General features: G+C 38.3%; 1 protein-coding gene and 1 long non-coding RNA gene across 2 annotated transcripts; one reads left to right on the top strand and one right to left on the bottom strand.

The window, feature by feature from the left end:
* Positions 1-226: 226 nt before the first annotated feature.
* Positions 227-1,332, top strand: LOC124387825. Its single transcript, XR_006926230.1, has 2 exons — positions 227-321; positions 764-1,332. It is a non-coding gene; the product is annotated as an uncharacterized LOC124387825 (long non-coding RNA).
* Positions 1,333-1,465: 133 nt separating this feature from the next.
* Positions 1,466-8,932, bottom strand: LOC124387814 (alanine aminotransferase 2). The gene is given in 14 exon segments (XM_046852415.1): positions 1,466-1,979; positions 3,002-3,114; positions 3,646-3,801; positions 3,898-4,072; positions 5,267-5,403; positions 5,574-5,653; positions 5,945-6,185; positions 6,276-6,406; positions 7,054-7,137; positions 7,140-7,161; positions 7,451-7,540; positions 8,087-8,139; positions 8,619-8,705; positions 8,821-8,932. Coding segments are annotated over 12 exon segments (1,341 nt in total). The 5' UTR covers positions 8,108-8,139; positions 8,619-8,705; positions 8,821-8,932; the 3' UTR covers positions 1,466-1,888.
* Positions 8,933-15,465: the final 6,533 nt, after the last annotated feature.

Raw genomic sequence — 15,465 nt, 5'->3', positions numbered from 1 at the left:
TGAATTGACACAAATATTAAATATGGATTTAAATATTGAAATTTTGTTACCATCCCTAAATACAGATCCAGAGACTATTTTCAGTGGAAGCACTTTAATAAGATGAACATTATGTTTTATTTTTCTTTAATGGTTTATGATAATGCGGCTGTTCAGGGAAACACACTGATGAAGTAAAGATGGAATTTTTCAGTCTCTTCAGAACGTTGGTCATGGTCTTCTCTGGAGTTAAATCGAACGGCTGCGTCTTTATCAGAGACTCTTCTGCAGTCCATCCTCTGGCCCTTCTCCTCCTCACTGACTGTAACCTGATCGAGCGTGGTAAAACATACACACACACTTGCTCGCGCGCACACACACACACACACACACACACACACACACACCCGACAAAGAGAGATGCACATTCACACAGAAAGTAAGATATACAGGCACACATAGAGAACTGAGAGAAAGAGATTTACACCAAGAGTGTGAGATACACAAGCAGAGAGACTTATACAGAGAGTAAAAGTGAAAGGTGCATAGACACTGAGAACAAGAGAGAAAGTGCAAGATGACTATTTGTTCTCTGTTTGGATCTTATTCCTTTGCTTCGGGAATACACCACTCGTTTTGAATTCGCATTCTTTGCCTGAGATGATCAATCAAAATGCAAAAAGGGAACGAGAAAAGAGTGAGTGTGAGAAGAGCAGACAGAGTTGGACACCTACACAAACCTGTTTAATACCTTTTTTTTTCTCTCTATCTCTCTTGTTTGCAGCGTATGGTGATCGGGTCGAGGTCATCATGCCGGGCCGTTCTCTCATACAGTGGGAACTGTCTGCTCAGAGCTGGGAGCTGCTGTGGCCCTTGCGGACGTCTCTACAGGTTATGCTACACCGTAACCTCCAACCTTTAACCTCTGACTGTATTGTGGAAGAGAACAGAATTCAGGACGGCCAGCTCCTCTCTTTATTAGTGGACCTTCTGAACAGCACAGAGCCGGATGCTAACAATGCAGACTGCAGTGATGTGGAATGACGACACGTTTTATAGCTAAATTATAGAAAACTTGCACTTTGTCCCATCATTCTGTCTTGTGTTAATTAAAAAAATCATATATTCAGTGTGTATTCAGTGGGTGTTGGATATTCAGACATTCTACACATGGCTACACTGATTACATGCATAAAATAAATTGTTCATAACTGTGAAGCACTGCAGAAACAGTGGCATTTTAATGACCAAGATAGATAATTGTGACATCCATTTAATCAAAAAGCATAACAGGTGATATAACAGTGTATGAGTTTTCATCTATATGCAAAATAAAATGCACACTATTCTTTATTTCCTGAATCTATGTTAAGAAAACTTGAAACTATTTGCACTGGGATTATCCAAGTATGAGCTTTTTATTTATTGTTGGCCGACACATGTTGGCTGTGTGAAATGGTTTTTTTTTTTTTGTTTGTCTGTTTGTGTTTTTATATCTTTATGTACTTGCCACTGAACTGAGGATTTTTTTTTTTGTATTTATTTCATTTCAGTTCTTCCTGAGCTCATTACCATATCAAAAGATCAATCAAAAAACAATATTACATGTATTTGATCATAATTAATGCTAAAATATAAGTGTTGAACAGTAAAACATAATGGTGTGGCAGTTTCTTAATAAGAGTTGAGTGGATTTCATGCAGACCTGGCAACATGGTAATTTGCATCCCAGAAAGTCGCCAGAAGCAACAGGGCTCTGAATTGACACAAATATTAAATATGGATTTAAATATTGAAATTTTGTTACCATCCCTAAATACAGATCCAGAGACTATTTTCAGTGGAAACACTTTAATAAGATGAACATTATGTTTTATTTTTCTTTAATGGTTTATGATAATGCGGCTGTTCAGGGAAACACACTGATGAAGTAAAGATGGAATTTTTTCAGTCTCTTCAGAACGTTGGTCATGGTCTTCTCTGGAGTCGCCAGGCAAATCCTTTAGGAAAAAAAGTAAATGGATGAGTACTAAAAAATACTGACCACAGCTTATCACAGATTGGTTCACTATTGGGAGTCTCTAAACAAAATAGAGCCTGTTTGCTTAAATTTCTTCAGATTATATTAAAAATGCATACCGTAATTTCCGGACTATAAAGCGCACCCATATATAAGCCGCACCCACAGAATTTTACAAATATTTTTATTTTGAACATTATTAAGCCGCACCTGTCTACACTGAAACTAATGAACTTTGCACAGGTTTTAATGAAAGACAGTGTCTGTTACACGGTGTAACAGGGGAAATGTGTTGTGGCTCCTTCAAGAGTAGAGCGGTATTTTGGGAACAGCCTGCCGCAGCATTTTTCCGCTATTACTGCATGTGTGCAAGACTGAGGAATATGTCCTTATTATGTTCTGATGCTCATTTCTACGTTTTGTTTGGGGTTCAAAACGTGGGAAAAAGTAGCGGCTTATAGTCTGAAAAATACAGTATATATATATATACAAACACTATACGGACAAAAGTATTGAAACAGACCTTTCCAACTATATGTGATTCATCCCTGAAGTGCTACCACAATATTGGAGGCAAACAATTGTATAAGATCTTTTAGGATGCTGTAATTGATTTTGCACTGAAACTATTAAACCCAAACTTGTTCAAGCGTGACATTACCCCTGTACACAAAGCCAGCTTCAAGAAGATATTTACATGGAGTGTTGGAGTGGAAGATATTAAATGGGATTCTATAGAGCTCTAAAATTAAACCTATCGGACACATTTGGAATAAAATGGAACGCTGACTGCACCCCAGGCCTCCTCACCCTGCTTCAGTGCCTGACTTGTGGCTCAATGAGCACAAATCTCCATAACCTCACTCCAAATCTAGCAGAACATCCACTCGACTGTAGTTTATTATAACAGCAAATAAAGACTAGATGTGGAATGGGACATTTAAATAAGAACAATACAAATCTTTAGAAACTTTTGTCCATATTTAATTTATTTATTCCCACCTGATGTGATATGTTCCCTCTTTTTGTCCGTGTACACAACCAGCTTCCACGCACAAGCCTTCATCCTCCAGCAGATACAAACAATACAGCAAGTCTGGCTCCAGCTGCTTCTCCTGTATGTGGAAATACTGCAGATCATATCCTAATTGTGTAACAGCATAACAGCCAGACGCAGATGACTTTATACACTTCACTTCAAATCTAAGGTGTCTGGTGTCACACATATATCCGAATATCATATCATTCTAATTTTCTGAAGCTCATGGAAAGAAGAAAAGTAAGTTTTCTAAATCAGGTCATTTACAGCCCTGCTGACCGAATAATACACATACAGTAAAAACTTTGAACTATAAACTATTCAGAACTGAATAGTAATTAGTAAATTCTTTAGCCATTAGTGCAGATACTAGTTAGGCACTTTTCTATATTTGAGCATTTTGTTATAAATCTTTCATCTGGCCTGTTTCTTTCAACCTTCTGTTATTTAAATGATACACGAGATTTTAAAAGAAAGTTTTCTTGTAAATTATTGAATGAGAGACTCTGGTAGCACAAGAAGGCAAGTTATAAATTAAATGAGAGCAAGTTTTAGCAAAATATAGATCATTGGTTAAGTGTAATTAGTGTTGCTAGAAATCTTTTACCTTGGCATGTTTTATTGCAGATGGGGGCAAATGCAAACGTGGGAAGGCAAAAATTCCTCCATTTACTGGCTGGCAGCTTATTCCAGGTAGGCCATTGAGAACCTCCACAATCTTCTGGGCGTTATTTCTTATTGTGCTCTTAATTGATTGAACCTCCTGGAAAGTACAGTTTAAAATAAGAACAATTTATTTTTAAAAGTTTGAAAGAAAATTCTAGTAAAAAACGATTGATTACGTTTTAATATAACACACTTGAGTGTAGAGTTCATACGAAGGCTGTGTGGGTTGTGGAGGATCAACCATCAAATCCACACCAATCTGCCCCATCAATGATCCGCACGAATGCGTGTTGAAGAACTTCTGGACGTACGGAATCACTAAAGTGTCAAGGTTCACCAACTCCAAATAGCCTCCACGCAGACCACACCTGACCACATAAGAAGATCAGTTGTCAGATTTATTTATTTATTTATTTATTTATTTATTTTATTATTTTATTATTATAAAGCCTAATTCTAAATTTAAACATTTAGATGTTGAAAAATGTAAGTAAATTTTTAGATAAAATTTTAAGTTCAAAGGTGAATTGGATACAATTCAGTAATATATAAATACATCATTTATTTATTTTATTTTAATTCCTTTAAATTCCTTTAATATAACTGATTAATTTGTGATTAGTTCGAAGCTCTGACAGCTCCACAGGTTTAATGCATATTAATGGACTATATAACATATAATTTCTATAGTAACAAGTCATTCAAAGTAACTAATATAATAATAATAATAATAATAATAATAATAATAATAATAATAATAATAATAATAATAACAATGAAAGGTCTACATATTTTTGCTTAGTGTTATTTTAAAAAAGTAATTGTATTTTAATTTCTTATAACACACCGAATATATTATAATTCCTTATATTATAAACTTCCTAAAGTTTATACATTTAGACCATATATATATAAATTATAAATTATTAATAATATTTATATATATTAATAATTATTATTAAATATAAATTATTATTATTATTATTTGTCTTTACTAATTTATTTTTTTGTTTATATGTTTATGTTTTTTGTAAGTAGAAGATGCATGGCTGGTACATTTTTGTAGTAGAGTATTTTAAATGTAAAATACAATTGTTTTGTCAAAAACCCTGTAACTATGGAGTTTATGTTATTTGTAAGAAAAAAAAGGGTATATAAAAAAGAAAATTGGTTATTTTTTTTTATGTACATGTTTATGGACGTATCATCATAAACACCCCTTTAGTGCTCATTCCCCAAACTGTTTCCACAAATTTGAAAGAGCACACTCGTATACATAGGGTTTTGTATGCTGTAGAATTAAGCTCTTCACTGGAACTAAAAGGTTTAAACATGTTTCAGCATGACAATGTCCTTGTGCACAAAACCAGCTCCATGAAGACACTGTGTGTTAAGGTTGAGGTAAAAGATCTTACTGAACCCCAGTCCTCCTCATCCTACATCAGAGGCTGACCTAATGTCTGTGTAGCTGAATAAACACTAATCCCTAGAGCCATGCTTTAAATCTAAACATGAGATATACATTATTTAGCATTGTAGTGTATATAAATATATATACTTACTCTCCCATGACACTCTTGGAGATGGAATTAAAGGAGGCTAGCTCTACGGTGCTGGAGTACGGGAGTCCCATTTCAGACAGCACTCTTCTGTAGGAATAAAACTCAGTCTCTTTCCCATACACATTATCCTGATGCACCTGTCAAAAAACGGCATTTATGTTCGAAATATTCTCCAAAAATGTCCTAGTTGATCATATGTACAGTACACAAAATTTAGTGTTAATAATACAAGTTACTCTTTAATGTATGAAATAAATTGTGTGAATGATACATTTGTATGAAATTCTCTTTTATAAAAGACTGCTACCTCGTCTACCATTAAGAAGAGCCTTTCGTCTGCAGCAAAGCGAATCACTTCGGCAATCGAGTCCTTACTCTGCACATGGCCTGAAACATGTAGCAATGCAACTTTGGGTAAAGACAATGGTTAAAGAGCTCTAGAGAGTGATGAAAATGACTGTCTTTTGTTCCTGTAAAGGTTTAATTGTGTTAAGTTTGATCATGGTTTTTATTTTTATTCATTTATTTAATACTTTACTTCATGTCTGTCTCATTTTGTGCTATAGACCTCAATGAATCTTGGTCTTTTCTGCTCATTTTTACCAACAGCTTTGATTAATAACACATAGTCAATAAAAAAAATGCCACTATGCCAATATTATTAATATTTTGTATTACCTGTAAGACTTGGATTGATAATGTATAACACCATTGGGTTGCACTGCCCCCTGGCTGTGTGCAGAGCGCGGTGCAGTTCTTCGAGTTTTACCGCCCACCCCTGTTCCTCACACAGGTAGTACGGCACCACAAGTCCACCCTGACCTGCCACTGCCATGTTAAAGGTGGTGTGGGCTGGTACAGGAGTAAGAACTCCGGTCTTCAGAGAACCCCCACTATGAACCAGCATTTTCATTAACATCTACAGAAAAAAACATTATTTAGTGGCTTTTTTTTTTACAGTATTAAATGTATTATTTGAATCTGTGCCTATTGTTTTGGTGTTTCTCACTATAAGGGATGTCTGGGATCCACTTGTGATGTAGATGTTGTCAGGATCAGGAACAACACCATCACGTTTGGTGATAAATTTACATATGGAATCTCTGAACTTTTTTATCCCACGTGCAAAAGTGTATGATCCTGGTAATATAAGGACGACACACAAACTAAAACAAATTACAACTACAACTACTACTACTACTACTACTACTACTAATAATAATCATAATAATAATAATTAATAATAAATAATATTAATAAATAATAGAGAATATCAATAAATAATATTTGTGTAATATTTTGTGTAAAAATATTCGTGTATATATATATATATATATATATATATATATACACACACACACACACACACACACACACACACACACACACACACACACACATATTTATGAGTTTAACTACTTAGCGAGTTATGGATAATTTGTGGAGTTATAAGGAGTCTGATTCAAAGAAAGAAATCCAAATCCAATTCATTATTCAATAATTCAATAATACAAGTCAAAGTATTCCTAAGATACTGTAAACATTTTTTTAATTTACTGTAATGTAAAAAAAAAGTATTTTCAAAACTACACATTGCGTTTTTAAAGATATATATTGATTTAGAGAAACATAATGAATGTAGGAGTGCATGTCATACTTTGCCATTCTTTCATGAGCTTTTTTTGATTATCAACATTAACACATTTCGGATATTGCTTAACTATTCTAATCTGTAAAATACTGCTGTAATGAGGAGATATGCTATAAAGGTTATTTAAACAAATCACCTATGCTTCCTCCTTCACATTCTTCCAGAATCCTTTGTGCCCTCTCTCTTGCATCCAAAGGTAAACTCTCATCGTTCAGAAGAGAGGGTAGGAACAAGTAGCCAGGACCTACACCACAGTCATCACACAGTCCTCATTACATCACATTTAAAAACTTCACAGTGATACTGAGTAAATGTTCTATAAATACCATTCCCTTAGTTGTTTTATCAGGTTAGAGCAGGAATTTAGCTGAAAGCACGAATCCTGTTTAGTTTAGTTTTAACTTTTGAAAGACATTAGGTTAAACTTATCCAGCAACTGATGAAAAGACTGTACATGCTGGATAGACAGTCTAGAACAGAAAAGGTTAATATCACTATAAACTTTGACCGGTCAAAGTGAATATTGGCTTTACCTGACGAACGAAGGTGATGGGTTTTAATCCCATTCTGTGGGAATCAGCAGAGGAGACATTAAGAACTTCATGATAGTGTTTCTGCAAACCCTGTACAACAGAACAGCATCACACATTCAAAAAACAGAGGTCATTTCACAAAACCTGTGCATGTTTTCTTTTTAAAAAAGCGGAAGGCTAGCAAATGCCTTTAAATTGCTATGGTTTAACAGCTCATGTGCTAGCAACAATAATAGATAGATATATAAAAATACAAATTGCAACTTCAAACTATCTTCAAGTTTATGAAAAAGGTTCACACTGCATTTGTCAAACCAATATTAAAGTTTGTTGTGACAAACTTTACCTCGCTAGTTATAACTTGGTGCTACATTTAGCTCTGTGACAGTCACAAATAGACTTTTACAAATAGACAGTTTATTAGGTTAATATTAATAAAGCTTATAATAATCATTTGTCCTGGTGTTTGTTCTGGTCTGGCAAATTATTTGTAAATTATTTGTACATATTTTGTAAGGTTTTATAAAATGAATGTACAACCTCAATTCCATAAAAGTTGGGACACTGTGTACAATGTCAATAAAAACACAATGCATTGATTAGCAAATCTCATAAACACATATTTTATTGTCTTACCTGTTCAATTTCTGCTGTCATTTTCTCTGCACATCTGTCTAAAATGCCCTGTGCTGAAACACAGAAGCCTTTGGGCTTTAGAGTGATTTCTTTTAGAATAGACATACTCTTCATATTCCCTATTGTATTATTTACTAGCATATATTTCTCAGGTTTAATGTTAACAACAGTCAGTGCAGGTCCAAGAATATCTGACTCATTATGATTCTGTATCTGGGTTTATATAATTCCCACCCACACAGCAAATGTGTAACAAATGTAAAAGCTTATATGCTTATATGATTAACTTATCTGACAGAATGCCACCACAATCGGAGACCAGAACGACCCACAGGTGTGGTGACCTACAGATGACCCACTTGTAAGATGATCATATAAGCAGTACATGTATGTTAAACCTTTTTTTTTTTTTTTATTATTTAATTCATATGTTACAACACACTCGACCACTTAAATGTTACTTAAGAGAACGTGTCTAAGAGAGAATTTATAGCAGAGTGGTTAAAGCTATTATTTCTTGTACCACATTTACCAGAATGTAGTTCAGATCTGCTCAGATCTCTGAGGACCCAACATCAACACCTCCTTCGACATTAACATTGCCCACAACCATTACCATCTAAAGAGAATAACCAAAAATAGCAAAGCATAACAAAACACAATACAAATATTTAAATACCAAAATATTTCATGTGTTTTAGGGTGGACTAACCCTAGATTATCATTAAACTTACCTTTTGAAAAAGTCATTTGGGGTTTATGCAGGAGGTACAGCTCTAGATCTAGGGGAATACTACTGACAACATATGACAGACATGGGTGGTTAGCTGGGTAAGTGGAGCTATTATGTGGTAACATCTAGTCATCTACAGGAGCTTTGGTTAATATTTAAATCAGAATCAGAAATAGCTTTATTACCAAGTTTGCTTAAACACACAAGGAATTTGACTTGGCATCAGGAGTTTTCAGTGCAGGAGAAAGTACAAACATTATGTAACAGAATAGTAAACCAGACAGTTAAATAATGCATATACAGAGAAAAATATTGTTTGTACAGATGTTATTTGCAAGTGTGCAGTTTACAAATGTGCCATTGGATTCTATGTATAAATGTGTCAGTTATGATGGACAATGTGTAAATATTTTAATTGTTCATGCTGATTATAGCCTTCGGGAAAAAACTGTTTATGTGCCTGGCTGTTCTGGGGGATGGTGTTCTGTAGCGCCGACCAGAAAGCAACAGTTTAAAGAGCGAGTGGGCTTGTTGTATGGGGTCCAAAGTGGTTTTCGTAGCCCTTTTCTCCACTCTGGATGAGTAAAGATCTTGGAGATTGGGCAGTGGGGCACCTATAATCCTCTCAGCAGTCCTGACCGTCCGCTGTAGCCTCTTGATGGCTGATTTAGGAGATACTAAACTAAACCAGACCATAACAGATGTACACAGGACAGACTCAATGATGGCCGAGTAGAACTGTTTCCGCAGCTCCTGTGGCAGGTTGAATTTCCTTAGTTGGCGAAGGAAGTACAACCTCTGGGCCTTTTTAGCAATGGAGTCAATATTATTGTCCCACTTCAGGTCCTGAGAGATGGTGGCACCCAGAGTTTGGGCTAATCTTCAAAAGTCTTTCTAAAAATGCTGGTATGACATGCAGTGAAATGCTTTTTATGACGGTCTGGCATGAGGGAATAGGATGGGGAGAAAAATAAAACAAAGAAAAAGAAGGCAGATAAATAAAGTATAAAACTATATAAAATATAAGAATATATAAAGATATACAGTATATGAGAAAAAAAGGTGTATATACAAAATATGCTTATAGCAGTAAACAGTAAATCGGTAAACAATTTAAGGTGGTTTATGTGGTTGTCCTTAAAGTGTCCTTGTGTGGTATGGTGTGGTATAAAAAATAAAGTGCACTGTGCTGTGCGAGTCCAGAGCTAAAGTGACAGTCCAGAGTTTAAATTGTCATAGTGCGAAAAGAGGAATATTCGCAGAAAAAGTGTGACAATGGAGAGAGTGGACCAGCTTTTAGATCCTGGGTGTTTCCTGGTCCAAACTCCGAATGGCCTGCGGGAAGAAGCTCCTCCTCTCTGTGTCCGCTTTCAGGGAGCGGAAGTGTTTCTCTGAATGCAACAAAGAAAAGAGTCCATTGTTGGGATGGCTGAGGTCCTTCATAATTTTCCTTGCCTTGGTCCGGCACAGCATGCTGTAGATGTCCTGCAGGTCAGGGAGCTCATTGTGGATGGTACGTTCAGCTGAACGCACAACCCTCTGGAGGGCTCGCCTGTCCTGCATGGTGCTGTTCCCAAACCAGGAAGCCGTCAGAACGCTCTCAATTGTGCAAGTGTAAAAAGTCTTTAGCACCTGAGAGGGTAGTTTAAAGTCCCTTAAGCGTCTCAGATGGTACAGACACTGCCGGGCTTTCTTCACCAGGGTGTTGGTGTGACAGGACCAAGACAGGTCCTGTGTGATGTGAACACCTAGGTACCAGAAACTGTCCACTCTCTCCACTGGGGTCCCGTTGATGTTTAGCGGTTGGTATGACCGTTCCTGCTTCGTGCTGAAGTCCACTATCAACTCCTTAGTCTTGCTGACGTTCAGGAGAAGGTTGTTCTCCTGACACCATCTCTCCAGGTTTTTAACCTCCTGTAGGTAGGCCGTCTCATCGTTGTTGGAGATCAGGCCCACCACAACAGTGTCATCAGCAAACTTTATGATGGTGGTGGAGTTGGAAGTGGCCACACAGTCATATGTGTACAGTGAGTACAGCAGGAGGTTCAGAACACAACCCTGGGGAGCTCCAGTGCTGAGGGTGAGGGTGGATGAGATGTGTTTGCCCACCTGTACGGCTTGTGGTCTGTCTGTTTTGTGGCTTGTGGTCTGTCGCTTAGGAAGTCAGGAATACAGTCTCACTGATACAGGTCAGACAATGATTGTTAAAATGAATGCCTGGTCTTTCACCAATCTTCTACTGTCCAGTTTAATATTAAGTGAAGCTCTTGGACTGTATCTGCATGACTGTATGCTTTGTCTTAGTGCCACATAACCAGTGGTGGATGAAGTACACAAACTATGTACTTAAGTAAAAGTAGAGAGACACTCTGTAAAATATTACACCAGTAAAATTACTATTTTATATCCTATCATAATTGTTTTGTCAGAAGCCTCTTTACTTAATCAACTCAGTGTATGTAAAAAGGCTCTAGGATCTTAGCACAATAATCTATTAATAGAATAATATTAATAAGTCAATAGTTGATATCTATTCAAATTATCATTAGCCCAAAACCTTATTTTTAGCTGTGTGGCAAGTTAGAGTCAGGAGTTTATTCCATTATTACTTAATCTTTCTGTTTGCTGTTGAACTGACTGATGGAATTAGGAGATGTTAGTGTTTAAAAAGATCCATTTAATTAAGCACTAGAAAAGCATACAAGACAAACCAAAAAAGCCCTGGAGAAACAATTAGGCTGCTTCTAGCTGTTGTAATCTTGCCTGTTAACCTGTAAATTTGTAGTTGAACACCCTATGGCAGTTGCAATATATAATATCAGCTATAATATGTTCTATGTCCATACCACACCGGCTCTCTTTACCCAGCATCTTCCTCGCCAATGTTCGGTCGCTGGCAAACAAAATGGAGGAGATTCGACTCAGCATCACACACAGCATGAAACTTCAGAACTGTAATGTCATGATTTTCACGGAAACATGGCTACACAGCGGCATTCCTGACAACGCTATTGAGCTAGCGGGACGACACACACTCCGGGTGGATAGGACATTAGATGGCTTCGGTAAGACCAGAGGCGGTGGACTGTGCATTTATGTCAACAAAGCTTGGTGCACAAACTCTGTTATTGTCGAGAGTCATTGTTCAGCTAACCTGGAGTTTCTAATGGTTAAATGTAGACCGTTTTATCTACCGCGGGAGTTCACGTCCACTATTATTACTGCTGCTTACATTCCCCCTGATGCTGATGCCAAGCTCGCTATGAAAGAACTTTATGCGGCCATCAGTAAACAACAGACTGTTCACCCGGAAGCTGCGTTTATTGTTGCGGGAGATTTTAATCACTCAAACTTAAAGGCAGTTCTTCCAAAATTTCATCAGCATGTTTCATGTCACACCAGAGGGAACAAAACTTTAGACCATGTATACACAAACATGGCTGGAGCTTACGTTGCGACCCCCTTACCCACCTGGGACAGTCAGATCACCTTTCTTTGTTTCTCACCCCCAAATATGCACCCCTCATCAACCGGGTAAAGCCATCAGTGAGAACCATCAAGGTGTGGCCCGCAGACGCAGATTTCACACTTCAGGAAAGGTTTTTACACACAGACTGGAGTACATTTGCTTTTCAGGCCACCAGTGACTCTCACACAGACATTGACTGCTATACCTCCTCTGTTCTCCTCTGATTACATCAGTTCCACCACAGACAGTGTTACTACCCAGAAACAGATCATTACATACCCAAATCAGAAGCCATGGATGAACAAGGAGGTGCGCCTCCTGCTGAAGGCACGCACTACTGCCTTTAGGTCAGGTGATGCTCAGGCCTACAGCACATCCAGAGCTAACCTGAAGAGGGGCATCAAAGAGGCCAAACACTCCCACAACCTAAAGATAGAGGAGCATTTTTCCAAGTCTGACCCTCGACGCATGTGGCAAGGCATCCAGGCCATCAGTGATTACAAATCCTCCCACCCTACTCCCGCTGCCACTGATGTCCTCTTTCTGAATGAGCTTAATGACTTTTATGCTCGCTTTGAGAGAGACAACAAAGAAACTGCCACAAAGCTCAAACTCTCGGCTGATCACTCTCCAATCAAACTCTCCTCCACAGATGTCTGCAATGCACTGAGCCGGATCAGCGATCACAAAGCCGCTGGACCAGACAACATCCCTGGTCATGTACTCAGGGCATGTGCTGAGCAGCTCGCTGGGGTCTTTACTGACATCTTCAACTTCTCTTGCCCAAGCAGCTGTTCCCACTTGCTTTAAATGTACCTCCATTGTGCCAGTGCCAAAACACTCCAACCCAACGTGCCTGAACGACTACCGCCCTGTAGCACTGACACCCATTGTCATGAAGTGCTTTGAGCGGCTGGTCCTGGCACACCTGAAGGACTCTCTGCCATCCACATTAGACTCCTACCAGTTTGCCTACTGAAGCAATAGAAGCACAGAAGATGCAGTTTCCATGGCACTGCACTCTGTGCTCACACACTTGGACAATAAGAACAGCTATGCACATATGCTGTTCGTTGACTTCAGCTCAGCATTCAATACATCATTCCATCCAAGTTAATAGCCAAACTTCTAGATCTGGGCATTAACACCTCCACCTGCAACTGGGTCATGGACTTTCTGACCAAAAGTCCCCAGCAGGTTCCATCTGCTCCAACACCATCACACTCAACACTGGTGTACCACAGGGCTGTGTGCTGAGCCCCTTCCTCTACTCCTGCTTCACCTCCGACTGCAGGCCTGTGAATGGATCTAACTCCATCATCAAGTTTGCAGATGACACTACCATGATTGGTCTCATCACCAACAATGATGAGACTGCCTACAGGGAGGAGATCCAGCACCTAGCCACATGGTGCAACAACAACAACCTGCTCCTTAACACCTCCAAGACAAAGGAGCTTATTGTGGACTTCAGGAAGGAGGCAAGAGGCACACATGACACCACCCACATCAACGGGATGGCTGTTGAGCGTGTCTCTAGTTTCAAGTTCCTGGGGATCCACATCTCGGCGGACCTGTCCTGGAACATCAACACCGCCAGCCTGGTCAAGAAGGCTCACCAGCGCCTTTTTTTCCTGAGGACACTTAAAAAAAATCAGCTCTCCTTTGATATCCTGGTGAACTTCTACCGCTGCGCAGTAGAAAGCATCCTGACCAGCTGTGTCACAGTCTGGTATGGGAGCTGCTCTGCTGCAGAGCGTAAGGCACTGCAGCGGGTGGTGTAAACTGCCCAGCGCATCACAGGGACTCCACTCCCAGCCATGGAGGACATCCAAAAGAAACGCTGTCTGCGTCGAGCTTGCAGCATTCTTAAGGACTCGTCTCATCCCACTCATAGACTGTTTACTCTTCTGCCCTCTGGCAGGCGTTACAGGTGCCTCCGGACCAGGACCAGCAGACTAAAGAACAGCTTTTTTCCTAGAGCTGTCTCTTTAGTGAACTCTGACACTCACTGATACACTACCACATTCCCCCCCCACACCTCACACTCTGTCAGTTTGCTAATGGACTCTCTGAACAAAAACTTATGCTCACCAAGACACTGATCATTTCTCACCTCACACTTTGGTTTTGCACGGACTGTTTACACAAACCTTTGCTCATTTGCACACTGCTCTTTTTTGTATTGCTGCTCACCATAAACTTATCACCACTGTATATATACCCGTTCTCTGTTTATAGTTATAGCAATATTATTATGTTCACCGTTTACATCCTTCTGTAAATCTCTGTGTATAGTAATAGGCATCTGTTTATCATGTTCACAATATATATATATATATATATATATATATATATATATATATATATATATATTCATCTGTATATTATTGTTCATAGTACATATATATATATATATATACAGTGGAACCTCGGGTTACGAGTTTAATTGGTTCCATCACTTTACTCTTAACCTGAAAAGCTCGTATCCCGATACAAATTTTGGAATACGTACAGTATTTAAAGTTCAGTAATTCCACACTGTTAGAGCGACGAGCGGATGTGTATGTGCTGCACGAGAGCGCAGCGAGAGCACGTGGCGATACGTAAAAAAACTAACCTGCCTGCGATTTTTCCGTGCGCAATGCTCGTATCATAAAAAATTTCTCGTAACTAGAGGCAACATTTTTTATGAATTGCGACTCTTAACCTGAATTTTACGTATCCAGGGGCGCTCGTAACCCGAGGTTCCACTGTATATATATATATATATATATATATATATTCATCTGTATACTACATTTATAGTACATATACATCTTTACATTACTGTTTATAATCTATATTTTATTTTATTTAACTATGTAAATTCATGTAAAAACTGTATTTCCTGCACTTGCTGTTATTGCACTCTGGTTAGACCCAAACTGCATTTCGTTGCCTTGTACTTGTACATGTGTAATGACAAAGTTGAATTGAATCTAATCTAATCTAATCTAATCTATAGTTCAAAAGATTTACTCCACTGCCAATAATTGTTTTCCTGAATAAAAACTTTCTTTGAGCTTCTCCCGTTAGGTGTCGCCACAGCGAATCATCCGCATGTTTGACTTGGCACATGTTTTTACGCTGGATGCCCTTCCTAACGCAACCCTTCCCATTTATCCGGGCTTGGGA

The sequence above is a fragment of the Silurus meridionalis genome, chromosome 6 (assembly GCF_014805685.1).
Source record: "Silurus meridionalis isolate SWU-2019-XX chromosome 6, ASM1480568v1, whole genome shotgun sequence".
NCBI classification, from domain to species: Eukaryota; Metazoa; Chordata; class Actinopteri; order Siluriformes; family Siluridae; genus Silurus; species Silurus meridionalis.
Note: the sequence above shows the minus strand (reverse complement) of the source record. Positions and strands in the feature narration are given on the sequence as shown.